Genomic DNA, 24,747 nt, shown 5'->3' on the forward strand with positions numbered 1-24,747 from the left:
TAGCTTTTGCTGCTGTGTCCCTAGGCTTATCTGAATGTGAACCCAGTGGACTTCAGGCTGAATCTTTCACTCTCCTGCAGTCCACAGAGCTAATTCAGGGGGATAGGGAGGAAGCCAAGAGATATCTACTTAACCTGGGCAGCAAACGCCACCATGTGAAAGCATCCCTCCCCAGGACCTCAGTAGGTGTTAATTGGATATAATGACACTAAAAGGAAACACTACAACAGTCACGAGGCATGGAATCTGCAATTTTATCCTTAAGTGTCTGTCATTCACATAATTATTCACTCTCATCCACAAAAAAAAAAAAAAAAAAAAAAAAAAAATGTAAGAAAATCTTTGTGTGACAAAAGAGTGTTATCAGAATACAAAGGGTGGTGCTGCAACAAACCACATCAGCTAAAAGCTCATAAAACATGTAGTACCTTTGTTGATGTACCTCTGGTTTACTTGCTCTATCACTGCATCCATTTAAGAATAAGAATAATCAGAAACGCTAAAATTATTTAGTTTCATACATTTTATACTATTTAGTTGTGGTTATACTGTGGCACGCTGCGCTCATGGCATCATCAATGATGCCACTCAGTCAGTATCTTTACAGTTTTGAAGGTCACTTGAGTTGCCAAGTACAGTATAAATTACTGTTCTTTTTTTTTTTTATTAATCCATCAATTTATTAATCCATCTATTTATTAATCACATCCACACAAAATTTACTTGCATTACCAAACGTTATATCATTTCATCTACAATACACACACACAATATATATATATATATATATATATATATATATATATATATATATATATATATATATATATATATATATATATATCATTGGCACCCCAGTATATTCTTTAATATCTTTGTTGAGCCTAGAGACAGCATCAGCTGTCTTAGGGTCAGAGGAGGTGTAAATTTCAGAGCACTGTCAGCTGTTGGATTGGAGGGTTCAGTTCTTGTGTTTATTGGTAACTTAATTTACTCTGTTAAATACTTTCCGACAATATAGATACGTAACTTTAATCTACTTTTAGGCATACTGGGTATGAAATACGATCACTCAGTCTTAAAAGTACACAAAAATAATGTCCTGCATATAAGATTAATACATTAATTCCTGAGAAAATGCAATGGCTCTGGACAACGTTACTGCTTTTAAGTGTATTGGGTACAAAATAAGATAAATCAGAGCCAAAGAAATCGATTCTTCAGTGAGTGTGAAAAGGCAGTGCATAGGCTACCAGAGTTATATGCATCGAAGGCAATAAGAGCCTTCTACATGGTAAGCAATTTCTGAGTAAGAGGAAAAGTAAGCGACAATTATTCGGTGGTAAGATGAGAGAGAGAGAGGGTTGTTGTCATGACATGGGGTGCAACGAAACACCGAATCGGCTCTTTGTTTAGTACAATATATTTTTTATCACCATATAGGTTCATACGCGCCTAATTATCTGAAATTTGGTAAAAATTTTGGGTTTAAATTAACTTAATAAAAAATCAGGATTTACAGCAAAAACCCTACTAAAGTTAGCGAAAGTGTTTTGCTTTTAGCTCGACCACGTGCCTTGACAGATTTCTACTTTGTATAATTATTGGTTTAATATGCAAATACATCTAACTGCACCGTAAATAAATGTTTATTCAAAACAGAAGTCCACCAAAGTGTGCCTGTGATCTAAAAGAGAAATACTCGTTAACTTTAGCACGTTTTTGATCCGAATCCCGATTTTTTATTAATAGGTACATTAAGTACATTTTTTTTTTTTACCGGATTTCAGATAATTAGGTGTGTATGAACCTATACTGTATGATAAAAAAAAAAAAAATCCTATTATACGTGCGGATTCGGTAAATGGCCGCCAATTCGGTATTTCACGGCACCGGTTGTCATATCGTGCCTGGGTAGTATTTTCATCGGTTTAGGAGCATTTACAACACCTCTTCCTCATCAGTGTACAGTACTTGTACCACATTTTTGTCCTGCAGTTTATTTCGCATGGCTCAGTGGAAGAAAAAGACAATACTACAGCTTTACATCCTTTCCATGGCACTTCCCCAAGACTAGCGCCAGGTGCTGATGTTTATCTCATTACATCTCAAGCATTCAAGGTGGAGAGAATGAAATTTTAGACCAAGTGAACTAAGTATAATGCAACCCATGTCAACATTAAAATTATGTAAGGGGTATTCCAGAGATTACGAAAGTGTAACATGTAATATAAATCATTAAGGAAAGGGTGCTACAAAGTCTTCTCTATTGGCAATAAAATTATGGTCCTGTATATGGACTATTATGTAAAGGAAATCAAGAATGTCAGGTGCAGGATTGAGGGTAATTATTCAGTACATTTCTTCTCTGGGTTAGGTTAGGTTAGGATGGGCCAGGTTAGGTTGCATAGAATGTTATTTTTTATTTTTTTTTTTAAGTTAGGTTAGGTTCTACTCTTTTCTAGACATAACTGGCAGGCCCGTGCACAGGATTTTTCAAAGGGAGGAGGATTGAAAAAACATATTTTATTCACTTTATTTCATCCATTCATCTAATCCTATGTTGCCCCATGAGGAGCCCGTGGCTAGGCAAGTTGGTCTTGACATTTGAGATCAGAGTGACCAGCTTCACTCATCCCTGGATGGCATTACTTGAGCAATAAACCCCAACCACCTCTTGCATGTAAACCTGCATAGGCTCAATCCATTTGGAGCGCCTTAATTACTCACTAAATAACGCAAAACGGTAAACTTAGGTATTATAACAGACTAAAGTGCTGAAACGTACAAACTCAAGGTAATTGACACACTGAACTTTACAGAACCTTGAAAGTGAAACAAAGAATTCAGTCGTTTACTTGACATCTTTCACTAAAAGACAAAGGAAAAACAAGAGAAAACACTCCTTCACTCACTGATTTCTGCCCGTCCTCATTCTGCACAGAAGTACCGCTTCTTTACCCTTATAAAACATTCTAGAAAATTCCATTATGTTCTACAAACTTCCATTTTTACTTTTTCAATAGCCTTCCATGACCTTCCATTATATTCTTTTCGGTAACACAACGTTGTAGGACTTTCGTGAAAGTTCTTAATTCTTTCTTTCTTATAGTTTGTAGAACTTTTTAACTCTTTCTATTATTTTTCTATCTCGTAACATTCGCAACAGGGTTTAATTTAATGAGTTGCGTTTCAGCTTTATTTTCATACAAATTTTTCAGTTTCCAAATGGGAGGGTTAAACCCCCTAACACCCCACACCCCGTGTGCATCGCCTAAATAAATGGTTAAGCTGAGAATTAAATTATTACAGTATGTCAAGAAAAGAGAAGTGCAAAACCTTACCATAAATAACATTCTGGGCAACCTAAACTATTCCACCCCAATCTTACATAACCCATCACATTGGGACAGTGTCGTTCCAAATCATTATTGAGGTGAGAATGAACCGGGAGGGAAGTGTGTAGAGAATCTTGTTTGTATCCTGGTGACGCAACTTTCGAATATGTTAAGTGACCGTAACGAAGTGTATGCGAAAAGGAAACTCAGTGTCATTCCTTGTAAAAAATTGATTGTCATGTCTGAGAAAGTTGTTCATTTAAGTTTATGGTTATAAGGTACACTGAGAATTATTTCTACTTTCGGCTCAGAATGGGGTACGAGTAGCTGAAAATGATGAAGATTTTAAATGCCTTACAATAGCAATGACTAAGTATTGAAGCATGGATGGTAAAGTGCAACTGCCTGTAGGCTACTGTGCTGAAAACTAAATAGTTACACTTTGTGTTTAATGGATCTGTTACAGTATCACATCACAGGTCAATCTGAGCTGAGGATGGCACGACTCTTAGTGTGTGTGAGCGATTATGAGAAGGAGGCCCGCAAGCTACTCCCTTTCAATGCTCTTAGCTACTACAAGTCTGGGGCAGTGGATGAGGTCACACTCAAAGAAAACAAGGACGCAATGAATCGGTATGAACTTTGCCAGTATTGCTTTGTGCTCGAATTGTATCTAGGGCTGCCATGATAAAAAGGACCTCAGCATTATCTTTTTTCCCGTATACCGTAAGTTCCCCCGGGTAAACTTCCCCAACGAACATTCCACCCACAAGATTTCCCTCAAAATAATTCCCCCCGTGAAAAATTCCCCCTACGATAATTCCCTCATTTAACAGCTTTTTTGAGCTAACAGATCGTCCACCCAATGATTCCCCCATCTAGCAGTTGTTTTGAGCTAAGAGATAGTTCACCCGAAAGTTCCCCCATCTGACAGTTGTTTTGAGCTAATAGATGGTTCACCCGATGATTCCCCCATCTGAGAGCTGTTTTGAGCTAACAAATCGTTCACCTGATGATTCTCCCTTGTGACAGTTGATTTGATCCAGGAGATGGTTCACCCGATAATTACCCTGCCCTGAGCTGGAGGTGAGTTGCCTATCAGTTGTCTGCTGCGTGTCCTCAGCTGCAGGTTGGTTGTCTGACAGTTGTCTGCTGGCTGCCCTGAACTTCAGGCTGCTTGTCTCCGTTTTGTGACTCCCTGGTATTTGATACAACCAAGATGCCTTTGTCATTTGTTAAAACTGGAAAAGGGCAAAAAGAAATTCTGTGATAGGGAGAGCTGTATTTATGAAATGCATCAAGACAACCCCACCAAGACGAAAATTTACTGGCGATGTGAACATTTTTATAATGGCTGCAGAGCTCGAGTTCATACGGTTCATGACGCAGAGGAACCCATAATAAATGCAAGGACAGGCGCTCACCACCATCCAGCAGGTTGTGAAAGAACTGAAGCTCAAAGGATGATGACTGCAATGGGAGATACCGTTCAAGATGTGGGAATAATTACCACACGGGAAGCTATTGGTGCTGACAGTAAGCCACTGGCTGAGATAACGAGGTCATAATTGCCCTCACTTCAAGGAATTTAACGTAACTTTTAAAACTGGAGAAAAAAAAATCATCAGGAATCCCAGCTCTTCCAGTTCCTCGGAATGGTTTCGAAATTCAGGATTCATATAAGTTTCTCGAGGATGGCTCATTGTTCTTGGCTATCGATAGCGGTGTTGGTGATTCTGACCGTATCTTAATATTCGCAACAGACGCCGCCTTGGATGACCTCAAGAAATCTCGTTCATGGGCTTGTGACGGGATATTCAATTCATCGCCAAACATATGGTGTCAGCTGTTCACTTTACGTGCAATTATCGGAGAATCTTGGGTTCCACGTTTGTTTACCCTACTTGCAGACAAACATGAAGTGAACTATAGAGGCCTTTTTTTCTACACTTCTTGATCTTCGTCCAAGTGCTCAACCTAGTGATTGTGTGATGGACTTTGAAAAGGCAAAGCAGAATGGTTTCACGTCATTGTTTCCATCTGCTTCAGTTGTTGGGTGCTTGTTTCATCTAGGTCAGTCATGTTGGCGGAAAGTATGTGACACTGATGTGCGAGTGAGGTACAGTACAGACGTAAATTTCACACTTAATATGAAATACTTCACCCCATTGGCTATCTTGCCTGTTGCCGATATTGTTAATGCATTTGAGAAACTGTCTGATGATGAAGACATCCCTGCTGAATATATTGCATCCATCCATCATCCAGTCCTACATGCCCCATGAGGAGCGTAGGAGCCCGGGGCTAGGCAGTTGGTCCCGACATTTAAGATGAGAATGACCAACCTCACTCATCCCTGAGTGGCATTATATGAGCAGTCAACCCCAACCACCCCTTGGATATAAACCTTCACCAGATCAATCTGACGGTAGCGCAGTAATTACCTACTAAACCACCAGGCGCCAAAATTTGGTTATACGGTTATCACCCAGCGTAGTATATGGTTTCCTGGTGTTCAGGATACCATTTGGCTTGTCACTCAGTGTAGAGTCACCCACAGGCAGAAGGAAGAGGAAAGAATGAAGGAAAGAAAGACAATAGGAAGTGTAAAGTTACCCGTATATGTCGAAAATACCTACACTGGAATTATGCGGGAAGGAGGTGCTCGTCGAAGGAGAGATCAGCCGCTTTTTCCCATAAAGATGTGGAATGGTAGAGACCGTATATTTAGCCACCTCCCAAGGAAAAACAATGGGATGGAAGGCTTTCACAACGCTTTGCGCTCATCCATCACATCCACACACCAAAACCTGTGAAAGCTCTGCAAGGCACTCGGTGGAGAAGCCATCATTCAAACAAAGATTACCCACATTCGAAGAGGTGATGCAATTAAGATGTGCAAGAAATACCAAACTACAAACGCACGAATAAAGAATTTGGTAACACGTTACAGTAGTGATGACATGATGGGTTTTCTGAGGAGCACTGCCGATAATTTACACTCATTTTAAGTTGACTAAATAAAATAACTCATGACGAAGTTATAATTGTTTCAGTTTTTGTAAGTAGTACCTGGCCGATGAGTTAATACTGTATATTTGCATGTAGGAATAAACAATTTGGTAACACGTTAAAGCAGTGATGACAAGATGGCTTTTCTAAGGAACATTGCCAATAAGTTACACTCATTTTAACTTGATGCAAATAAAATACATATGACGAGGTTATAACTGTTAGTTTTTGTAACTTATATCTGACTGATGAAGTTAATAAATACACTTTAGATGGGTGGAATTTTCGTTTCAGTTTTTGGCATGGGTGAAATTTTCGTTTCAGTTTTTGGCATGGGTGAAATTTTCGTTTCAGTTTTATGGCATGGGTGAAATTTTCATGGAGGAATCTTCGTGGGTGGAATTTACTCGGGTGGAATTTACACAGAACCCTTTTTCCATCCTCAAGGATGATCTCCACCTTATGTAATACTATGAAATTTACTCAGTAGATATAACTTAAAACACTCATATCTACATTGCACTGCCTTTTTGGATGGTATGCTTCCTCCAGTTTAACAAGTAGACTGGTGGCAGACAAAATAATTCTTAAGTGTATTGGTGGTTAGGTATGCTTCAAAATAAACACATTAATAAGAATTACTCAAAGCCATATATTCATCCTGTCACACAGGTATATCATAAATATTTTGGTACGTACAAGCCAAGTCACACCTAGTTTTCCAGGTGGTACATTCGTCCACGGCTTCTGCGTGATATGTCCCAAAGAAGCACGTCCACCACCATACTGGGTCACACTGTCAGTGCACCGATTGGCGTTGCACCCACTGCCATGCAGAGGATGGCAAGTACGGATGGGGAGTGTGCTAATGCCAGAGGTGAGCTTAACAGTACTTAACCTTTATGTTCAAATGCCATTACTATATCGTACCTAATACTGTACTGTACTTTATAATGAATATGATGCGTAAATGGTAGGGTACTCTATTAAGTGGATGGATGTGGTAAATGAGTGTGTGCAAAGGTAAGATCTTGAAGCTGGTAACAGTGATTGAGTTGGCTGGATGATGTACTGTATATATGAAGCAGCACATTACAATTAAGAGTTTGACACCTCCTTTTGAACCTGAGAGTCAGTGAGATGATTCTACCTTGCTAGGGAATGTGAAGTGTGTCCATTAATAAGATCACAAAATAAACTTTGAGCAGATGATTAAGCCTGAGTGGTGGAGCCAACACTCCATGGGTTTGAATGATGTGTAAATGATTGTGTGGGCCATTCCACTGTTGTTGACAGGGCTGCCACTTTCATTTTGTTTTTTTTCCATGTTCCTGGATCCAACCTCAACCCAGTTTTGGGTGGGAATAAAGATTACCAAAATGATTATAGGAAGACTATACATACAGGAGAGTAGAGCCTCCAACCATCATTTAAACATACGGTATCTACAATTTACACTCTGTAATCAGACTTTAATCAGAAAAATATTCAAAGTCTAAGTCAGTACCAGTCATCAAAGAAATAGGGAAATGTCTTGAAACAGATTTTTGTTATTTCCCCAATCAGCCGCAGCAAGGTTTGGCACTGTTTTTACCATGAGCACCTACTCAACATCCAGCATTGAGGAAGTTGCTCAACACGCACCATCCTCACTACGCTTTTTCCAGGTCCACATTTACAAGGACAGGTAAGAAACTGAGACAAAAACTAATTATAATTAGTGTATAGATGAGGAGAAAAAAGTTTGTAGAATCTAGAACAACGGGAACCGCATGGAAATAGAAGAAACACTATGGAAAGCTAATATAAACGTCTATGTATCTGTAGCCGGACGCCAGAATCCCGTAAGGGCTGGCCATTTTTCCTTAGTTGCTTTACGGGGAGGGGCACTAACCCTCCACCAACCCACTTGATGACACAGGGAACACGTATGGGTTGTTTATATGGTTACCATCCAACGTTGTAAATGGTTTCCTGGCTTACAGAAAACGATTAGGCTTCTCACTCAATGTAATGCCAGCTGAAATGGAAAGATTATTATTAAAAGGTGAAAGGAAAGATGGAAGAAATAGGAATAGAGGAAGGCAGACACAGAAAAAGAATGAAAAAAAAGGTGTAGGAAGAAGTAGGCAGCACTACATCAAGAGAGTGGATGATGGTCGCCACCACCTACCACTATTATATAAAAGTAATTTGCAGTACTTATTGCATTATACAAGAAGATTGAACTTTATCTCAAAATTAGTGTGCTGAACAATAGATTGTATATACTCTGCATAACACATCATACACCGATTAAATGATGCAATAAAACAACACAGTACAGAGAATATGGTAGAGAAAAAGTACCTCATGAAAAACATATTAATGAGGCAACTGAAGCACAAGATTTGGAAGAAAAGTAATTTTACAAACAGTCAGCTCCAAACTACTGAATAATATCTCCAGTCATTATACTCCCAAACCAGGGAAGTAACAGCCAAACAAGTGCGAAGAGCAGAGGCTGCAGGGTTCTCAGCAGTGGTGCTTACAGTCGATGCACCCATACCTGGCATACGCAGAGAAGACGTGAGGACCAAGTTTACTCTGCCCTCACACTTAAAGTAATGTCAGTTCATTTCTTGCACGGCTTTTTTAACACCTTTACAATAACATACTGCATTTTGCTACTGATATACAGGATTTTGCAACTGATATGCCTGACAGCTTATTTCAGCATAACAACTAATGACCATGTTTACTATCTTACTAGCGTAATGACTGCATGCACCGCTTAACACCTCAACAGTAGTGATGACTTGTACTTTGCTCTGACTGCCAAAGTCAGTTCAAGTTACTAATAAAGTAAAATAAATCAATAGAGCAGTAAGGTAAAGTCAATTCACTTCATGCGTGACTTTTTCAGTAAAGTACCTACAGTACACTACAGTGACATCTTGTATTTTATTCTTGTTTCTATCCGACAATTCAGCTTTGAAGAAACCCTTTCTAGTGTATGAGTAAAGCCTAGAGATCTCAGCGTCTAGAATGTGTAGGCAATATCTTACTTATATGATTCTAACTTATACATGAAGGATTTTTCAAGAAAATATATATATATATATATATATATATATATATATATATATATATATATATATATATATATATATATATATATATATACCGGTAATAAAAATACGGTACTGTAATAATCCTAATATACTCCCCACTTTAAAATTATGTGAAACACTTGAATGAATCGAGTGAAATTCATATTCTATTTTTCAGTGGCAAATAAGTCAGGATGACGATGAAGATAAAAATTATAGACAGTGCTAATACTGCACATTTTTTATGCATTTCTATTTCTCTTATTTTCACTACAGGCTGGCTAATTTTCTGACAAACAACATGTCAAGCAGGATGAAGACTTCTGCTGCGGGGTTTGATGTATTTAAAGATGTGAAGAGTTTACATGATCCCTCCCTCAACTGGGGAGATGTTGCCTGGCTTAAGAGGTAAGAAGCTCTTACACCATCCATCCATCTATCCTGTCTAATACTGCCCCATCAAGAGTGTCGAGGCCCCTGGCTAAGATGCTCAGTCCATACAGTTAAGGCAAGAGTGACTAGCTGCTTGCCTCTTAGTGACATTATGTGAGCAATAAATGCCAACTGCTTCTCAGAAGAATCTTCTTTATGACACTTGGTTGAGAATGCCAAAATCACTAGACCATGAAGAATATTAAAAAAAAAAAAAAATCTATGATGGCTTTTCAAAATCTTCTTGAACAGAATAGAGCCAGTAATTGATAAAATTTTAAGAGAAGAACAAACGAGATTTAGAAAGGGTCGAGGTTGTAATGATCAGATTTTTATTGTAAGACCTCTAATGCAACAAGCTAATGAGATGAAAATACCGCTTAGCATATGTTTTGTGGATTGTAAAAAGGCGTTTGATAGTGTTTCACGTGGAGCTATGTTGAAAATTATGAGATTCTATGGTACGCCAGAAAGTTTGTAAATATTAGAAGCCTGCATGAAGGTAATTTTTGTAAAGTAATGGTGGGTGGTTCTTTGAGTGATCCATTTGAAGTTAGGTCAGGAGTGATGCAAGGAGTTCTTACGCCTTTGCTGTTTGTTTTGGTTATGGATTATGTTATTTAGAAAGGTTGTAAGGAGAACAGTTGCAGGAATTAACTGGAAAGAAAACAAGAAGCTGATGGATTTGGATTATGCTGATGATATTGTGCTGATTTCCGGAAGTAGTTACGAGATGCAGAGGGTGCTTGATCGTCTGGTGGAGGAAAAAGAAAAAGTTGAATTGGTAATAAAGTGTGGAAAGACAAATTATAAATATGAATGTGGAGAACCAAATCGACTGTGTAATTAGGAATAATGTGGTGAAGAAGGTAGAAAATTTTAAAAATCTGGGAACGATTGTATCATCTAACGGATCATTAAACAATTAAATTGAGGAGAGGATTAGACTGGCTTGGAGAGCTGTTGGAATGTTGAAATCTGTTTGGAATAATAATAAGCTTTCGGCACATACTAAAGTGAAAATTACAAGTCCATGGTAAGACCAATTTTAATCTATGGGCATGAGTCATGGTACAGTACAATTGCAACAGATCAGAAAGTACCAGGATTTGAGAGTAAAATACTGAGAAGGATACTTGGGGCAAAGTGGCAAGACAGAGTTACAAATAAAAGAGTAAGGGATATTACGAGAGTGGAACCAGTTGATGAGTATGTGAGACTGTCCTGCTGGAAATGGCTGGGGCACATATAAAGAAAAGATGGCAGTTTAATACAGGATGTGCCAGAGTGGACTGCTAGAGGAAGGAGAGGCAGAGGTATGCCGAGGGAAACATGGTTGAGGACAATGAAAAGAGAAGCAGGAGAGGAGTGTTGGTGGGACCTGAAGGAGATGGCAAGAGACAAATATTGGTGGAGAGAGTTCATCCAGGCCCTTTGCATCCCGTGGAGTGCCACAGGAAATGATTGATTGATTGATTGATGGCAACCAGCCTAACACACTACATCAGTAAACAGCACGACGGCCCACCTTTGATGTCCGTGTGTGCGCTAGAGACTGTCCAAGAAAGGGGAGATCACTGAAGTGTGACATGGGATGTTCTTACACAAGTCCTCATTACAGGCTACCCACATCAATGGCACAACACCATCTACTTTCGAAAATCAGAGATTTTACTGTACATTTTGACTGGACGGGTTTATGAAAAAGAAAAACTGTTCATATTTAAGGAAACATTAATGTATTTGATGGTGTATTGAAGGTTAAGTATACAAACATTTTTAGAATCAAATCAGCAGGCAATTCAAATTATAAGAAACAATAAACCACACAAAAATTATATAAGCTAGTAAGCTTAAATTTCTCATCACAAAGTTGCTTTGCCAGTTTTCTACAATTTATGGTGCTAGGTGTATGATAAACTGTGACATTTTGGAATACATCCCTCATTTATACTGAACTGAATGCTGCCTGTGCTGTATTCTAACATAATACAAAAGTGCACTGTACTCAATAAACCTCACTAGCTAACATTATTTTCCAGGCTAACCAAACTACCCATTGTGTTGAAGGGCATACTAACAGCAAAGGATGCCCTGCTGGGTCTGGAGGCTGGTGCGGCGGCCATATGGGTATCAAACCACGGCGCTCGCCGTGTGGATGGTGTGCCACCAACAGTAAGTATCTTGTAAAAGAAAACTTCACCATACAGTACAGAAATTTTTTTTTTTTGTTGCATTAAACTTTTGTTGCCACATCAGAACTATGGACGTCTTGGGCTTGGATCCTCAGTCAAGACATATCCGGCAAGAGTAACCAGTCACTCTCACAAGTGGTACGGTATTATGGGAAAGTAATTTTTACAGTAACACCTCGTTAAAATACACTCCAATTAATACATAAAGCCTCACTATAGTTACTTCTGCCTGTTACTGGAAACTTAATAATAACATATTTTCTTTTATTAGACTTTGTTCAATATAATTAATAATAAAAAAAATATGAATAATATTGTTATATCCCCGTCCCACACTGTCACAGGCTCCAACAGCAGTATTTCAGTATAGGAAGGACGTTGCCCGATGCGTTGTTCTTCCTATGGTCAGCCTTTCGGTGTACAGTACTCAAGATCAGTCCTGGTGCCGTAAATAAACACTGGCTTCTTACGTTCACTGTATATATTTTCCAAAATAATTACACTTAATGTTTGCCAACTTCATTCCTTTCAAAAACACCGAAAATAAACAAACTTCACCAACTGCACTGACACTTAATGATTGCCAACAACACATCACTATTTTCACAAGTACCAAGGATATACAAACTTCACTGACACTTCACTACGCTTAATCCCTACAGGCCTGGATTCTTTCGACCGTAACCACATGAAAACATGTATATAGAGCCGATTTTTCGACTCTTACAGAAGTAAAAAGTGTTATACCCAAGGTTTAGAGCTTGAATTTATACACCTTTTGCCGCAAACCAGAGCATTCTTGACCAACTGGTTACTGAGCTATAACCTGTCAAAGATCGTCAAAAATTGACACTGGCAACCCTTGCAAATATATACTGTAGGGAGAGAAAAAAAAATTGCACCAACATTAATTTTGGTATTATTGAATGAAAGATCTTGATTTACACACCAGAAAATGTATACATCATTCTCATATTTCAAATGTGTATGTAGTAGCCACAGCAAGAAAGCAGCTGGAGGTGGAGGGAGTATGAAGGGGTGAAGGGGGGAGAATGAGGGAGGAAGGTGGACGGAGGATGGTGGTGGGAGTGTGGCATGGAAAAATCAACTTTATAGAGCTGGTAGGAGAAGCAGAGTCCAGTCACAAGCGAGTGAGGGGGAGAGGGAACGAAACGTTTGGGATAGAGGGAGGCGGGGACTCACTCCCCCACCATGGGTAGGGGCCTGGATCCTCCCCCCTCCCTACTCAGGACTTGATTCTCATTGGTTTGCATCGATATACGTCACAATCGGACCGAAGCCTAGTGTCCACAGTTTTCTACAAAGGCTCCTCTATCGATCCTATTAGACATCAAGCGAAATTCTGGAATACGATTGATCGATCCATGTAGAGCTTCAAGGGTTAAACTGAACTGAAAACCAACTGACGCTACTCTAGTCTCTTCCCCATCCTTATATAAGCTTGCATTGTTCTAGAATGATCTACATTTCTTCACAGTTCTCGTGGATTCCCAGGGAAGCACGGTTGCAACAGTTACCAACTCGGAGACATCCAAAGCATGCCAGAGTTTTCTTACATTACTTAACACTAAATTATTTTGAATACGAACTTAAATTAAATTACCAGTACATAATTTAACAAACAATCACATAAATAAAACATTATTGAAAAAAAAAGCACAAAAATTAATGTACAACTTACGAAATAACTCTGCCCATAATAGCAGGGTAACCGGCAACTCTGACTAGCAACGGTAAAATACCAGAAACATCGAGAAATGTCCATACTACCTAACTAGCAAATCCTGCTTCTCAACGCTACCCCCTCCATAGTCCTTTGTCATCCCAACAAAACTACACAATAATTACAAACATAAACCTTAATCATAATGAATCATCTAACTATAGACAAAATAATCCTTCAACTTATCAGGTCTTCTTCTCTGCAGCTTCCGATGATGTCCTTACTCCTCCACACAGTCCACATCTCTTAGAAGGTCATTTCTTCCCACAGGAAACTGTTACATTCCTTTTGCACTTTGGCTCCTTGGTCCTCCTCAACATCCTCAGCTGCAGGAGAGCACGATTCCTTGGAGAAGTCCTAGCTGTACTGTCCTAGCTGATGATACTGCCACAGACAATTCAAGTGTACCACCTTACGGTGAGATTTCCTGCCTCCCTGAATCCGATACGTTACTTCTGATAGGCGGTCCAACACAGTGTAAGGCCTGTCCCATGGGCTCTGCAGCTTCAGTGACTGTCCCTTCTTTCGCTGAGGATTGTATAACCAAACTTGGTCACCCTCTCCTAAAAACTTGAGGGCTCCTTGCACTTGATGAAGTACCTCAGCCAGCCTTTCCTGAAGATGCTTTGCATAGCTGCAGGTGTTTATAGGCAGCTTTTCACCAGGTGGTCTTCCTATTAACAAGTCAATGGGTAAGTGTAACTCGTGGCCCAACATCAGTTTTCCAGAGTTGTAGCCAGTAGACACAGCAATTGCAGACCGATATGCCATCAACAACACAGGTAATTTTTGGTCCCATTCTGTTTGTCTCTCTACACAGTATTTGGCCAGTTCATGTCCAAGGGTCCAGTTGAATTTCTCCACCATCCCATCTGAGTGTGGCCTTAGTGAGGTCGTCTGGTCTTCTTGATCCTCAATAACTTGCAGCACTCATGGAATACAGAGACTCGAATTTTCTACCCTGGTCTGAATGAAGCTCCTGTGCCATCCCGAAACGACATAAAAACTGGTCAACCAACACCTGAGCAACAGTTGCAGCCTCTTGATTAGGGATAGCATAGGCTTCTGGCCACTTTGTAAAGTAGTCCATGGCGACATATATATACCGGTACCTTTTTCAGTGAGTGGCAGAGGTCCAGCAATGTCCGCTGCGATTCTTTCCATTGTTGCACCCACTTGGTACAGCTGGAGAGGGGCGCAACCATGTTTCTTGGGTCTCTTCTTGGCACAACATGCATCACAAGCCCGACACCATTCCTCAACATCCAGACGCATGCCAATCCAGTAGAACCTCTGTTGCAGCCGACTTAAGAGTCTTCTCCACTCCCAGGTGCCCACTAGTTATGACACTCATCCAAGATCCCAGACCTCATTTTCTTCGGAACCACCAGTTGCCAATACTTGCTGATGCCATCGGGTATCTCCTACTGACGCTCTAGTACTTTGTTGTTCAAACGGAGAAGGTCCTGCTGACTCCAAAGCTCTTGGTCACAGGGCTTAAACTGGAAACTTCTTCCCAAGACAGCCGCACTGTACTCGGTTGCAGCCACTCTAGCACTGGTTGGAAGTCTGCATCCTCTTCAGGTCTTCATTTGTCACTGCAGTACACCTGCATTTCTTGCTATTATCTTCATTTTTATTACACTACCGTCACACTGGGTCACAGGGCCGACGGCTCAGGTTGTCATTGCCATGTACCCGCCGAGGACGGTGCTGTACCTCATAGTTGTGTTGGTCCAACTTCCTGAGCCAGCATGCCAATTGTCCTTTCAGATTTTTTAACGTCTTCAGCCACTTCAGTGTCACATGGTCTGTCCTGATGATGAAGTAGGACCCATACAAGTAGGGATGGAAGAGATCAAGGCTCTTCATCACTGCCAAGAGCTCCTTACAGGTCACACAGTAGTTCCGCTCTGGTGGGCTGAGCTTCTTGCTGTAATATGCCACCACATTTTTTTTTTTTTTTATGTGTTCGACTTTGGGCATAGGCTTCACAGCCTCCTATCATGGCCCAGCAGTCCTCCTACATACATACTCCTTGTCATCCTTCTTCTGTGACAGGACTCCACCAATACCATGGTCACTAGCATCACAGCCCAAGATGAATGGCGGATCCTAGTCTGGCTACGGCAATGCTGGAGAGTTTGCCAACCCATGCTTGAGTTCATCAAAGGCCTGAGACTATGCTGTCCATGCAAACTTCTGCCTTTTCCCCAACAGCTTGTGCAGAGGTGCAGCTATTGTTCCAAAGTCCTTGACAAAATGATGGTAGTAGGTACACAGGCCAAGGAAACTCTGTAGCTCCTTCACACAAGTTGGAACTGGCCAGTTTTCCACAGCTGCCACCTTCTCTGGGTCAGTACGGATGCTGCTCTTGCCTACAGTGTGTCCTAGGACCTAGGTACATTTCCTTCTGAAACAGGTAGCACTTCTTGGGGTTCAGCTTGGGGTGTGCTGCTCGGATCCTGTTCAACACCTCCGACAGCCTCTCCAATTCCTGGTTGAAAGTCCGTCCAAACACAATTACATCGTCCAGATGGATGAGAGCTGTTGGCCAGTGCAGGCCTTCAAGTATGGAATCCATGAGATGCTCAAAAGTAGCTGTGGCATTGCATAGTCCAAATGGCATCACTTTAAACTGTCATAAACTCCACCTGTATGAAAAGGCTGTCTTCTCCTTGTCCTTCTCTGCAACCTTGACCTGATGATATCCTGCCTTCATGTCTAGGGTTGAGAACCACTTGGCACCTGACAGAGCATCCAGGGTGTCATTAATTCTTGGCATGGGTTATGTGTCCTTCACTGTCACATCATTCACGGCTCGATAATCTATGCAACACCTTACTGAGCCATCCTTCATCCTTAGCAGAACCACTGTTGATGCCCAAGGATTGCTGGACTTTTGTATCACTCCTTTACCTCGGAGCTTCTCCATCACCTTCTCCATTTCTTGCCGCTGGGTTGGCGCCATCCTCCGTGCTGGCTGTTTAATTGGGCAGTGATCCCCAGTGTCTATACAATGCTCCACCAGATCTGTGCATCCCAGGTCTAGGTCTCCGGTAGAAAAGACATCAGCAAACATCATTAGCAGCTGCCTCAACTTAGCACTTGTGAGCCATCCAGGCATTGGTAACTCCTTGAAAACAGGTCTTGTAAGTGTTCTGACAGGTACCCATCATCCTTGACTATGCTCCTTTTACAAGCCTTTCTCTGATGCCACTCAGGGTCCACCGCCTGGCACAGTCCCAGAATTTCTCCCTCGTTGAGCTTCTGTGGCTCAGGGGAGAAACTGGCCACTACAACCGGCACTTCTCCTGTGCCTGTTTCCACAAAAGTTCACCCCACCATCACTCTGGCCTTCGTATTGCACCGTGCATCAGGCTCCACTACCCCTAGATAGCTGTCAAAAGTCACTCACCTTGCATTGGAGCAATGTTCTGATTTTGGATGTATAACTATAGTGCGGAGCAGCCTCACCTCACCACTAGAAATGGTACGTCTTACTGCTGTGACAGGAACCGACTTTCTTTGAACCTTCAACTTCATGGATCAGAAGTCCAGCTCACATCCCATGGACATCAAATAGTCCAGACCAAGAAGGCAAGGATCTTCCATCTCGGCTACATAGACTGGAAGCGTAGCCTCTTGCCCTGGCACTTCAATCCAGACATCCAAGGGTCTCCTCAGTTCTGCGATGTGCTCAGTTATGCCACACAATTGTTCTGGTGACGCAGGCAGATACCAATGATGTAACACATCAGGCCTCACAAAAGTCTGCTCTAAGGCCGAATCAATCACCAGGGAACACATCGTTCCATCTGTTCTTCCGTCTACTCACACATTGTCGATTGCAGTTCTCTTGCATTTTCTTGGTGGTGGGGCTCCTTGGGAAAGGCAAGCTGGTGGTTTCCCCTTCATGCCAGCCTCCACTAGTTTTCCACTTCTTTCTGGTCTTCTGCAGTCTTCATCTGATCCTCCTTTTTATTCTTCGGACACTCATAACTGAAGTGTCCCACCTCACTACATGTCCAACATGCCTTTGGTACACTTGTAGATTTCCTTCCAAACTCTGTTCTTGTTCCTTTCTCCATTTGTAACAGTCGTCCTTCTTGTGTCCCGGCTTCCTGCAGAACCAGTAACCTCCTCCTGTCTTCTCCTGTTCCCTATTCCACTTGTATCAGTCCTCTTTTCTATGTCCTGGCTCTTCACGGTGCCAGCAACTTCCTTTAATATATTTCCGCTTCACAAACCTGCCCCTTTCTTGCCTTGAATCCTGCACTACAACCTGATTGAAAAGTGGACGTACCGGACCTGACATAGGACTCAGATTCTAGAGCCCTGGCAAGAGCTTCTTGCATGCTTCTGGGTTGTGCCTGCTTCACTTGCACTTTCAACTCTGCACTATCAAGAGCATCGATGAACTGGTCTCTCAGAAGAATAACCTAGAGGTTAGGTGCTGCTCCAGGGTATGCCTTGTATGCGATACTCTCCAGGTCATGAGAAAGCTGCTGTAGGCATTCTCCTCGAACCCGTACACGGTTCTGGAATTTTGCTCTGTAAACCTTAGTCAGATACATGGTCCCATATCTGCACTCCAGCACTTCCACCATGGACTGATAACTGTTCCTCTCCTCTACTGACATCTGGCCCAGAATTTCCATTGCAGCACCTTTATGGGTAGTAGCAAGCTGCACTTCCCTCTGCGTATCATCCCAACCATTCTGATCAGCAAGTAGATAGTAGTGTGATGAGTAAGATTGGAAGTTTAGAGCATGAAGTGCTTGAGAGGGTACAACAAGGAAGAAAAGTTGCTGGTTCCTTGAAAGTAGTGATAAGAAACAGGTAAGTGAGCATGGAAGTAAAAAAGTTACTACATAACAGTACTGTGATACCAACTCTAACATATGGAAAGCTTGGACCTTGTTGGAGGGACAGAAGTCAAGAGTGAGAGCATTGGAAATGAGTTATTTGAGAGGAGCATGTGGAGTAGCATGGAGAGACAGACTGAGAAATAAGGATGTGAAGGAGCATTGTGGTGTGGATATGGATGTGATAGGAAGCGTTAGGAGAAACACACTGAGGTGGTTTGGCCATGTAGAGAGGATGCAGAGTGAGAGACTGACGAGGAGAGTGTGTGTGAGTGAGGTAGAGGGGGAGAGGGAAGGGGAGGCCGAGGATGAGATGGCGGGATGGAGTGGAGAGGTATACGAGAGAAGGAGGTGTGAGCTGGGAGCAGGCCAGTGAAATGGCGACATGGAGGCGATTTGTTTGTGGCCATCCCTTACGGGATTAATGCGTCTGGCAATAGATAGATAGAAGTAACTCTGTGCACGGTAAGCTTCCCAAGATACTCCACCATCAGATTCCTGAGGTTTCTTCTTGGTTGGACCCCTATTATAGCCATGCACTTCAGTGGTTTGGGGCCTAAAAACTGGGGCATCATAATTAAGTCGAGGACTTAAAACTTCTGCATTCTGCTTATTCAACCCTGTAATGCTACCTTAAGATGCCTGGGATACGTCAAGATTAACCATACACTGTCCCTTCTTTCCAAATGCTCCCTGTACACTAACCTGAGGCTCAGCAGTGCAATATTTCTCTACACTCTACAGCCTCAATTTTCTCAAAAATTATCTTCACATGGTCGACTTTATGCTGCAGCTGGTTAATGACATGCTGTCTGAACTCTGTCACTATTTCCTCACTAACTGACTTCAACACTCAGAAGGCACTCTGTACATTATTGCTTACCTCATACTTCTGCTGCTGTAGCTCAGCATATACTTCCTCCTTCAATTGTTTCTGTTCTTCCTTCATTTCCCCCATGAAAGCATCTAACTGTTCTTGCATCCTCAGTTGTAGTTCCCTCTGTTGCTCCTGCAATGGCTCTTGAAGTCATTCATATCGTTCTTCGCATTGTGCCTCTAATTGTTCTTTGAGTTCTTTTTGTCCCTCAATCTGTGCCTGTAGTCATTCTATGCTTGTAGTTGGACACCTTGTGCTTGTAATTGGACATTATGTGCTTATAATTGCTCTTTATGCTCTTTCTGTCCTTCATTCTGAGCTTGCAATAGCTTCATGATTGATGCCAGACATGCGTCTTCTTGTCTAGCTTGGGCTCTGGTCTGTACATCTTTTGCTTCCATGTCGAAGGTTAGACTCTCTGCCGCACTTACATTATCCACACTCCTGACACCACTGTTACGTCCCCATCCTACACTGCCACAGGCTCCAACAGTAGTAGTTCAGTATAGGAATGACGTTGCCCAGTGAGTTGTTCTTCCTATGGTCAGCCTTTCGGTTTACAGTACACAAGATCAATCCAGGCATAGTAAATAAACAATGGTTTCTTAAGTTCACTGTCTATATTTTCCAAAATTTTTACACTTAATGCTTGCCAACTTCACTATTTTCACAAACACCGAAGATACACAAACTTCTCAAGCTGCACTGACAATGCTTGCCAACAACACTTCACTATTTTCACAAGTACCAAGGATATACAGACTTTACTCTGACACTGCACTACACTCAAACTGAACTGAAAACCGACTGACCCTGCTGTAGTCTCTTCCCCATCCTTATAAAAGCTTGCATTGTTCTAGACTGATCTACATTTCTCCACAGTTCTGGTGTATTCCCAAGGGAGCACGGTTACAAAACTTACCAACTCGGAGACGTCCAAAACATGCCAGAGTTTTCTTACATTACATAACACTGTAAATTACTTAGTATACAAACAAATTAAATTACCGGTACATAATTTAACAAGCTGTCACATAAATAAAACATTACTGAGAAATAGAGCAGAACAATAAATGTACAACTTATGAAATAACTACGCTCACAATAGCAGGCTAACTGGTAATTCTGACTCGTAACGGTAAAATACCAGGAACATTGAGAAACGTCCAGACTACCTAACTGGCAAATCCCGCTTCTCAACAATATTCAGTTGTGCTAACTTGACTTTTACACATATTATGCTTCGTTAATATTCAGATGCATTTCCTTCAGCATTATTTACTTTGCTGTTCCTAACTGAAACACTAGTTAGTATGGTAAATCTAATATTGAAAATTCACATCTACTAACAATTCACCATGAAAGAATTGCAAAACATTAAGTAGCTGGACTGTGAGGAAACTTACCCCTTGAATATGAATGGCGTCCTTTTTATTTAAGTCTAGTTGCTATCAGATGATTTTATGTAACCTGGGAAAGCCCTCGTACTGAAGAGGTTTATTAAGGCTATTTCTATGAAAAGCCAAATAAAACTGTCAGAAGGCAAGAATATGATGAAAAAGACATCTGAAATCATTAAATATCTTCCCAAATCAGATAGAAGCCCTGCCTGAAATAGTCAAGGCTGTGGATGGTCGGTGTGAGGTGTATGTTGACGGGGGATTTTCTTCAGGCACACACATCTTTACAGCTCTTGCCCTTGGTGCTCAAATGGTACGTACTGCACCGTTCTTTTTATCTCTCACTTTCTTGAAATCAATAAATCTTCATCTTCATTATCATCCTAACTCTTACTCCCACCTAAAAAGATGAGATGGGGTACAAACCAACAAATACTAGAGAGGCACTCAGAGAGCGCATACCTCCGCCAATGTCGGATCCAGATCCGCCCCCAAATTTTAAGAATTCTTTCTTGGCCCATGGCCCACCCGTCCACATAATTTCATTGAAATTCATTTAGAACTTTTGGAGATACTGTTCCGTAGGACCCGGAACCGCCCCCAAATTAATCAATTGTGTCTTGGCCTATGGTCCACCCTTCCACAAACTTTCATTGAAAATTATTGAGACTTTTGGAGATATGGTGTGAACAAACAAACAAATAATTCCGGATCACAGCCAAAATTTAATCGATTGTTCATTGGGCCATACCCAAACCCTCCAAAAATTTTCAGCAAAATCCTTTCATAACTTTTTGAGTAATCCTGCTAACTGAGACAGACAGACAGACAGACAAATAAACGCGGGCTAAAACTTACACCTAGCGGAAGTAAATAAAGCACAAAAGTGTGAAGACTATAACAGAATGCCATGACACCAAGCCACTACCCCAACATAACTTGAGTATATACTAAAGAGCCCCAAGATAAATAGATAGAAGAGAGGTAGATAGACAGATATTACTTCGCATATTTTCTTCACAGATGCAATTTACATACAAGTAAATCATACAATACAAAGAACCAATACTCTCAGGAATTACTAAATTACAGCAATAAGAGCTAATATGTATGTGTGCAGGTGTTCCTCGGGCGTCCGCTGTTGTGGGGGCTGACATGTGAGGGTGAGGAAGGGGCTTATAACATCCTGAATATCTTACAACAGGAGCTGGACTCGACCATGGTACTCTCAGGTAAATATGTCATCATGGTATAGTTGCAGACTGTATCACTTCACTTTATGATGAAACAAATCTGAAACTTACCTAACATTCTGGAAAAGTTGTTTGGGTTCCGAAGTTTATAATTACTACAGTTCTTAGTTTCAATAATCATTGTTCACTCTCTGTCATTTAACATATAACGGATGCCATTTTTAACTCTGGCCTACACTATAAGTGCAGACTGATTTAAATATATATAAACCATCTATACTGCTATAACATAATCTCAACACTCAGCATATAATGCATGCAGCCTGATACCTCCTACAGCACAGCAGGAGGAGGATTTTTTTTTTTTTTTTTTTTTTTACTTGCCCGACTCTGGGTAAAGGCTTCAGGGCCAATTTCTTGTGGGGCAGTGACCTATGGCACAGTAGTCCTCCTACACCTCCACATGTCACCACTTCGGCTCTAACACCCACCATCCAAACTGAATACATGCTAGGGCTGTCTCATACAGGACTGGTGTACTGGTATTAGCGGGGGTATTTTTACGACATGTCGGCAGGTCATCTCGAAGATCAGGAAAGTCTGTTTTTGGGAAATTCAAACCCTTAAACTGTTCCCTGCCCCAGCCGGGATTCGATTCTGGGTCCATTAGTACTGCAGGCCACCTCTCTACCGATTCAGCCACCGTTGTTTTGTCTCCCCTGATTCATAGCCCCAAAGAAACAGAGTACTACTCTGCATACCACTAACTCAGGTACCGTACACCTAATGACAGTAGCTAGTCTACATACATTAGATACTGGCAAGCAGTTCTACTATATATAACCCAGACATGGTACCTGGACACATTCAAAGTTACATTACAGATGACTTTGCTCGTGAACTGCTTATGCTCCTGACAAGACCCATAACCTTTTTCCAACACACAGTACAATAAGCTTACTGTATATCACTAACAAAACAGTGCAGTAATCTAACAAATTTTACCCACAGGTTGTGCTACAGTGAAGGACATTACAAGGGACATGGTTATTCGTAAAGAGTATTACTCACGTCTCTGAAACAGCACACATTGTTTTAAAAAAGTACTGAACCTATACTGAAGACAGTCAGATTTTATCACAACGAAATCCACATACAGCATCAAAGTACGTTTGCGTCTCCTACCTCTATTTTATCACAAAATTCATTAACACTTGAACGGTATATAGTGGATTTAGGTGTATATTATAATTTATCTGTGGATGATAAATACACATTTCGTCACTACATCTTATTCAAGCATCTATGAATCCTGCAATAAGAAAGAGGAAGGAGAGGGAAACAAACTTTAGTATATGACCGTACAATGAACTCGTCGGACCTGTTTTTGTCGCTAAGAGGCCTCACTATCACCTCTTCCTTGGGAATATACTTTGCATAGTACATAAGATATTCTCTTGCATCGATGTAAATCGTACAAGTACTTTTATAAAATCAGCTATTTGTATCAAAACATTTTACATGCCACACCTTAATATTCTTTCACATCTACTTTAGTCATACCGTAATGAAATCAACAAGGCTTGAATAAATATTACAAACAAGAACACTAAAATGGTGTATGACAAAACAAACTGTAAATAACGAGGTACGTCTCTTAAGCTAATAACAACATGAGCAAAGGTGTACCGAACGCCGCATGTTGAAAACGGAGAAAAACGCAGTTAAAGTTGCATAACTTTCAAAATGCCATAACTTTGGAACTAGTGAATATTTTTTAATGTTTTTTTTTTTTCTTTTTTTTTAGCTTGAAGTGTTCCTGAGTTTCTTACTAATGTTTTGTGCCCTCATCTCTGGCCTCCTCGCTCTTTTTCTGTTATGAGAAGGACCAGCAGCTTTTTGCTCACTAATAGAGTCACTCATGTTCTCGAGACAATTAGAAAAAACACTTAAACAGCTCTGAAAATAGCCAGTTAATCCAGGCAGTGTTCTAGGCCGCCTGGTAAACAAAAAACTGCATCACATGGCAACTGATTCCCAGACGACAGTTGCCAATGTCTTGCTGAGCTCTCTGCCTTTCCCATTTTCTCTACATTATGGCTAACTTACCCTTAAAATCATGCAGTTTTATGCTAAAATATTCCATTATGTTAGAATAATGGTACAATAATTAATAATGCCATGAAAAAAATGCATGACTGTGAGCATAAAGAAATGCTAACATCTGGTAACACCAGACAACACGTTGCTGGGAGGCACTTCGTACATTCTGTGACCAGCATGAAGGCTTGTCGATCCACTGAGGTGAAGCGGCCAGTGAGACTATGTTACAGAAAGGGAATTTGAACCCTAATGCCAGTTGCTTTCTGTACCTCGTGGTTGCTTTCCAGATCAAAGAGGGTTTGGGCTACCTACTGGTATACTTAACTCGGTTTCGCTTGCAGTGGCGCTCGGTACACTATGTTATTAGGGGCCTCATATGATCTGAGGGGTCAATCAATACATTTCCAGTGTTGGTGTTTCTTTTACAGTATATATGTTTTAGTACTAATACAGGTATAAGAATATTCCACAGTACTATAAATCTTGTATTACA

At 40.9% G+C, this 24,747-nt stretch overlaps 1 protein-coding gene across 1 annotated transcript; it reads left to right on the forward strand.

Annotated features, from left to right (window-relative positions):
• The first annotated feature begins 3,834 nt into the window (after window positions 1-3,834).
• LOC145395353 (uncharacterized) lies at window positions 3,835-23,247 on the forward strand. The gene is made up of 9 exons (XM_080268998.1): window positions 3,835-3,971; window positions 7,076-7,227; window positions 7,917-8,037; window positions 8,819-8,953; window positions 9,719-9,850; window positions 11,917-12,049; window positions 21,155-21,271; window positions 22,079-22,190; window positions 23,163-23,247. The coding sequence occupies exons 1-9, from the start codon at window positions 3,835-3,837 to the stop codon at window positions 23,228-23,230; spliced, it is 1,107 nt and encodes a 368-aa protein (XP_080125124.1). The 3' UTR covers window positions 23,231-23,247.
• The last annotated feature ends 1,500 nt before the right edge of the window (window positions 23,248-24,747 follow it).

Source organism: Coenobita brevimanus, chromosome 4 (assembly GCF_032717465.1).
Source record: "Coenobita brevimanus isolate Jiangsu-jjx chromosome 4, ASM3271746v2, whole genome shotgun sequence".
NCBI lineage: Eukaryota > Metazoa > Arthropoda > Malacostraca > Decapoda > Coenobitidae > Coenobita > Coenobita brevimanus.

Excerpts from the sequence above, each read along its gene's own strand:
- LOC145395353 (XM_080268998.1), top strand. The coding sequence starts at position 3,835 with ATGGCACGACTCTTAGTGTGTGTGAGCGATTATGAGAAGGAGGCCCGC. Across the intron at positions 3,972-7,075 it reads AACAAGGACGCAATGAATCG|GTGGTACATTCGTCCACGGC; the intron begins GTATGAACTTTG and ends CTAGTTTTCCAG. Across the intron at positions 21,272-22,078 it reads TTGCCCTTGGTGCTCAAATG|GTGTTCCTCGGGCGTCCGCT; the intron begins GTACGTACTGCA and ends GTATGTGTGCAG.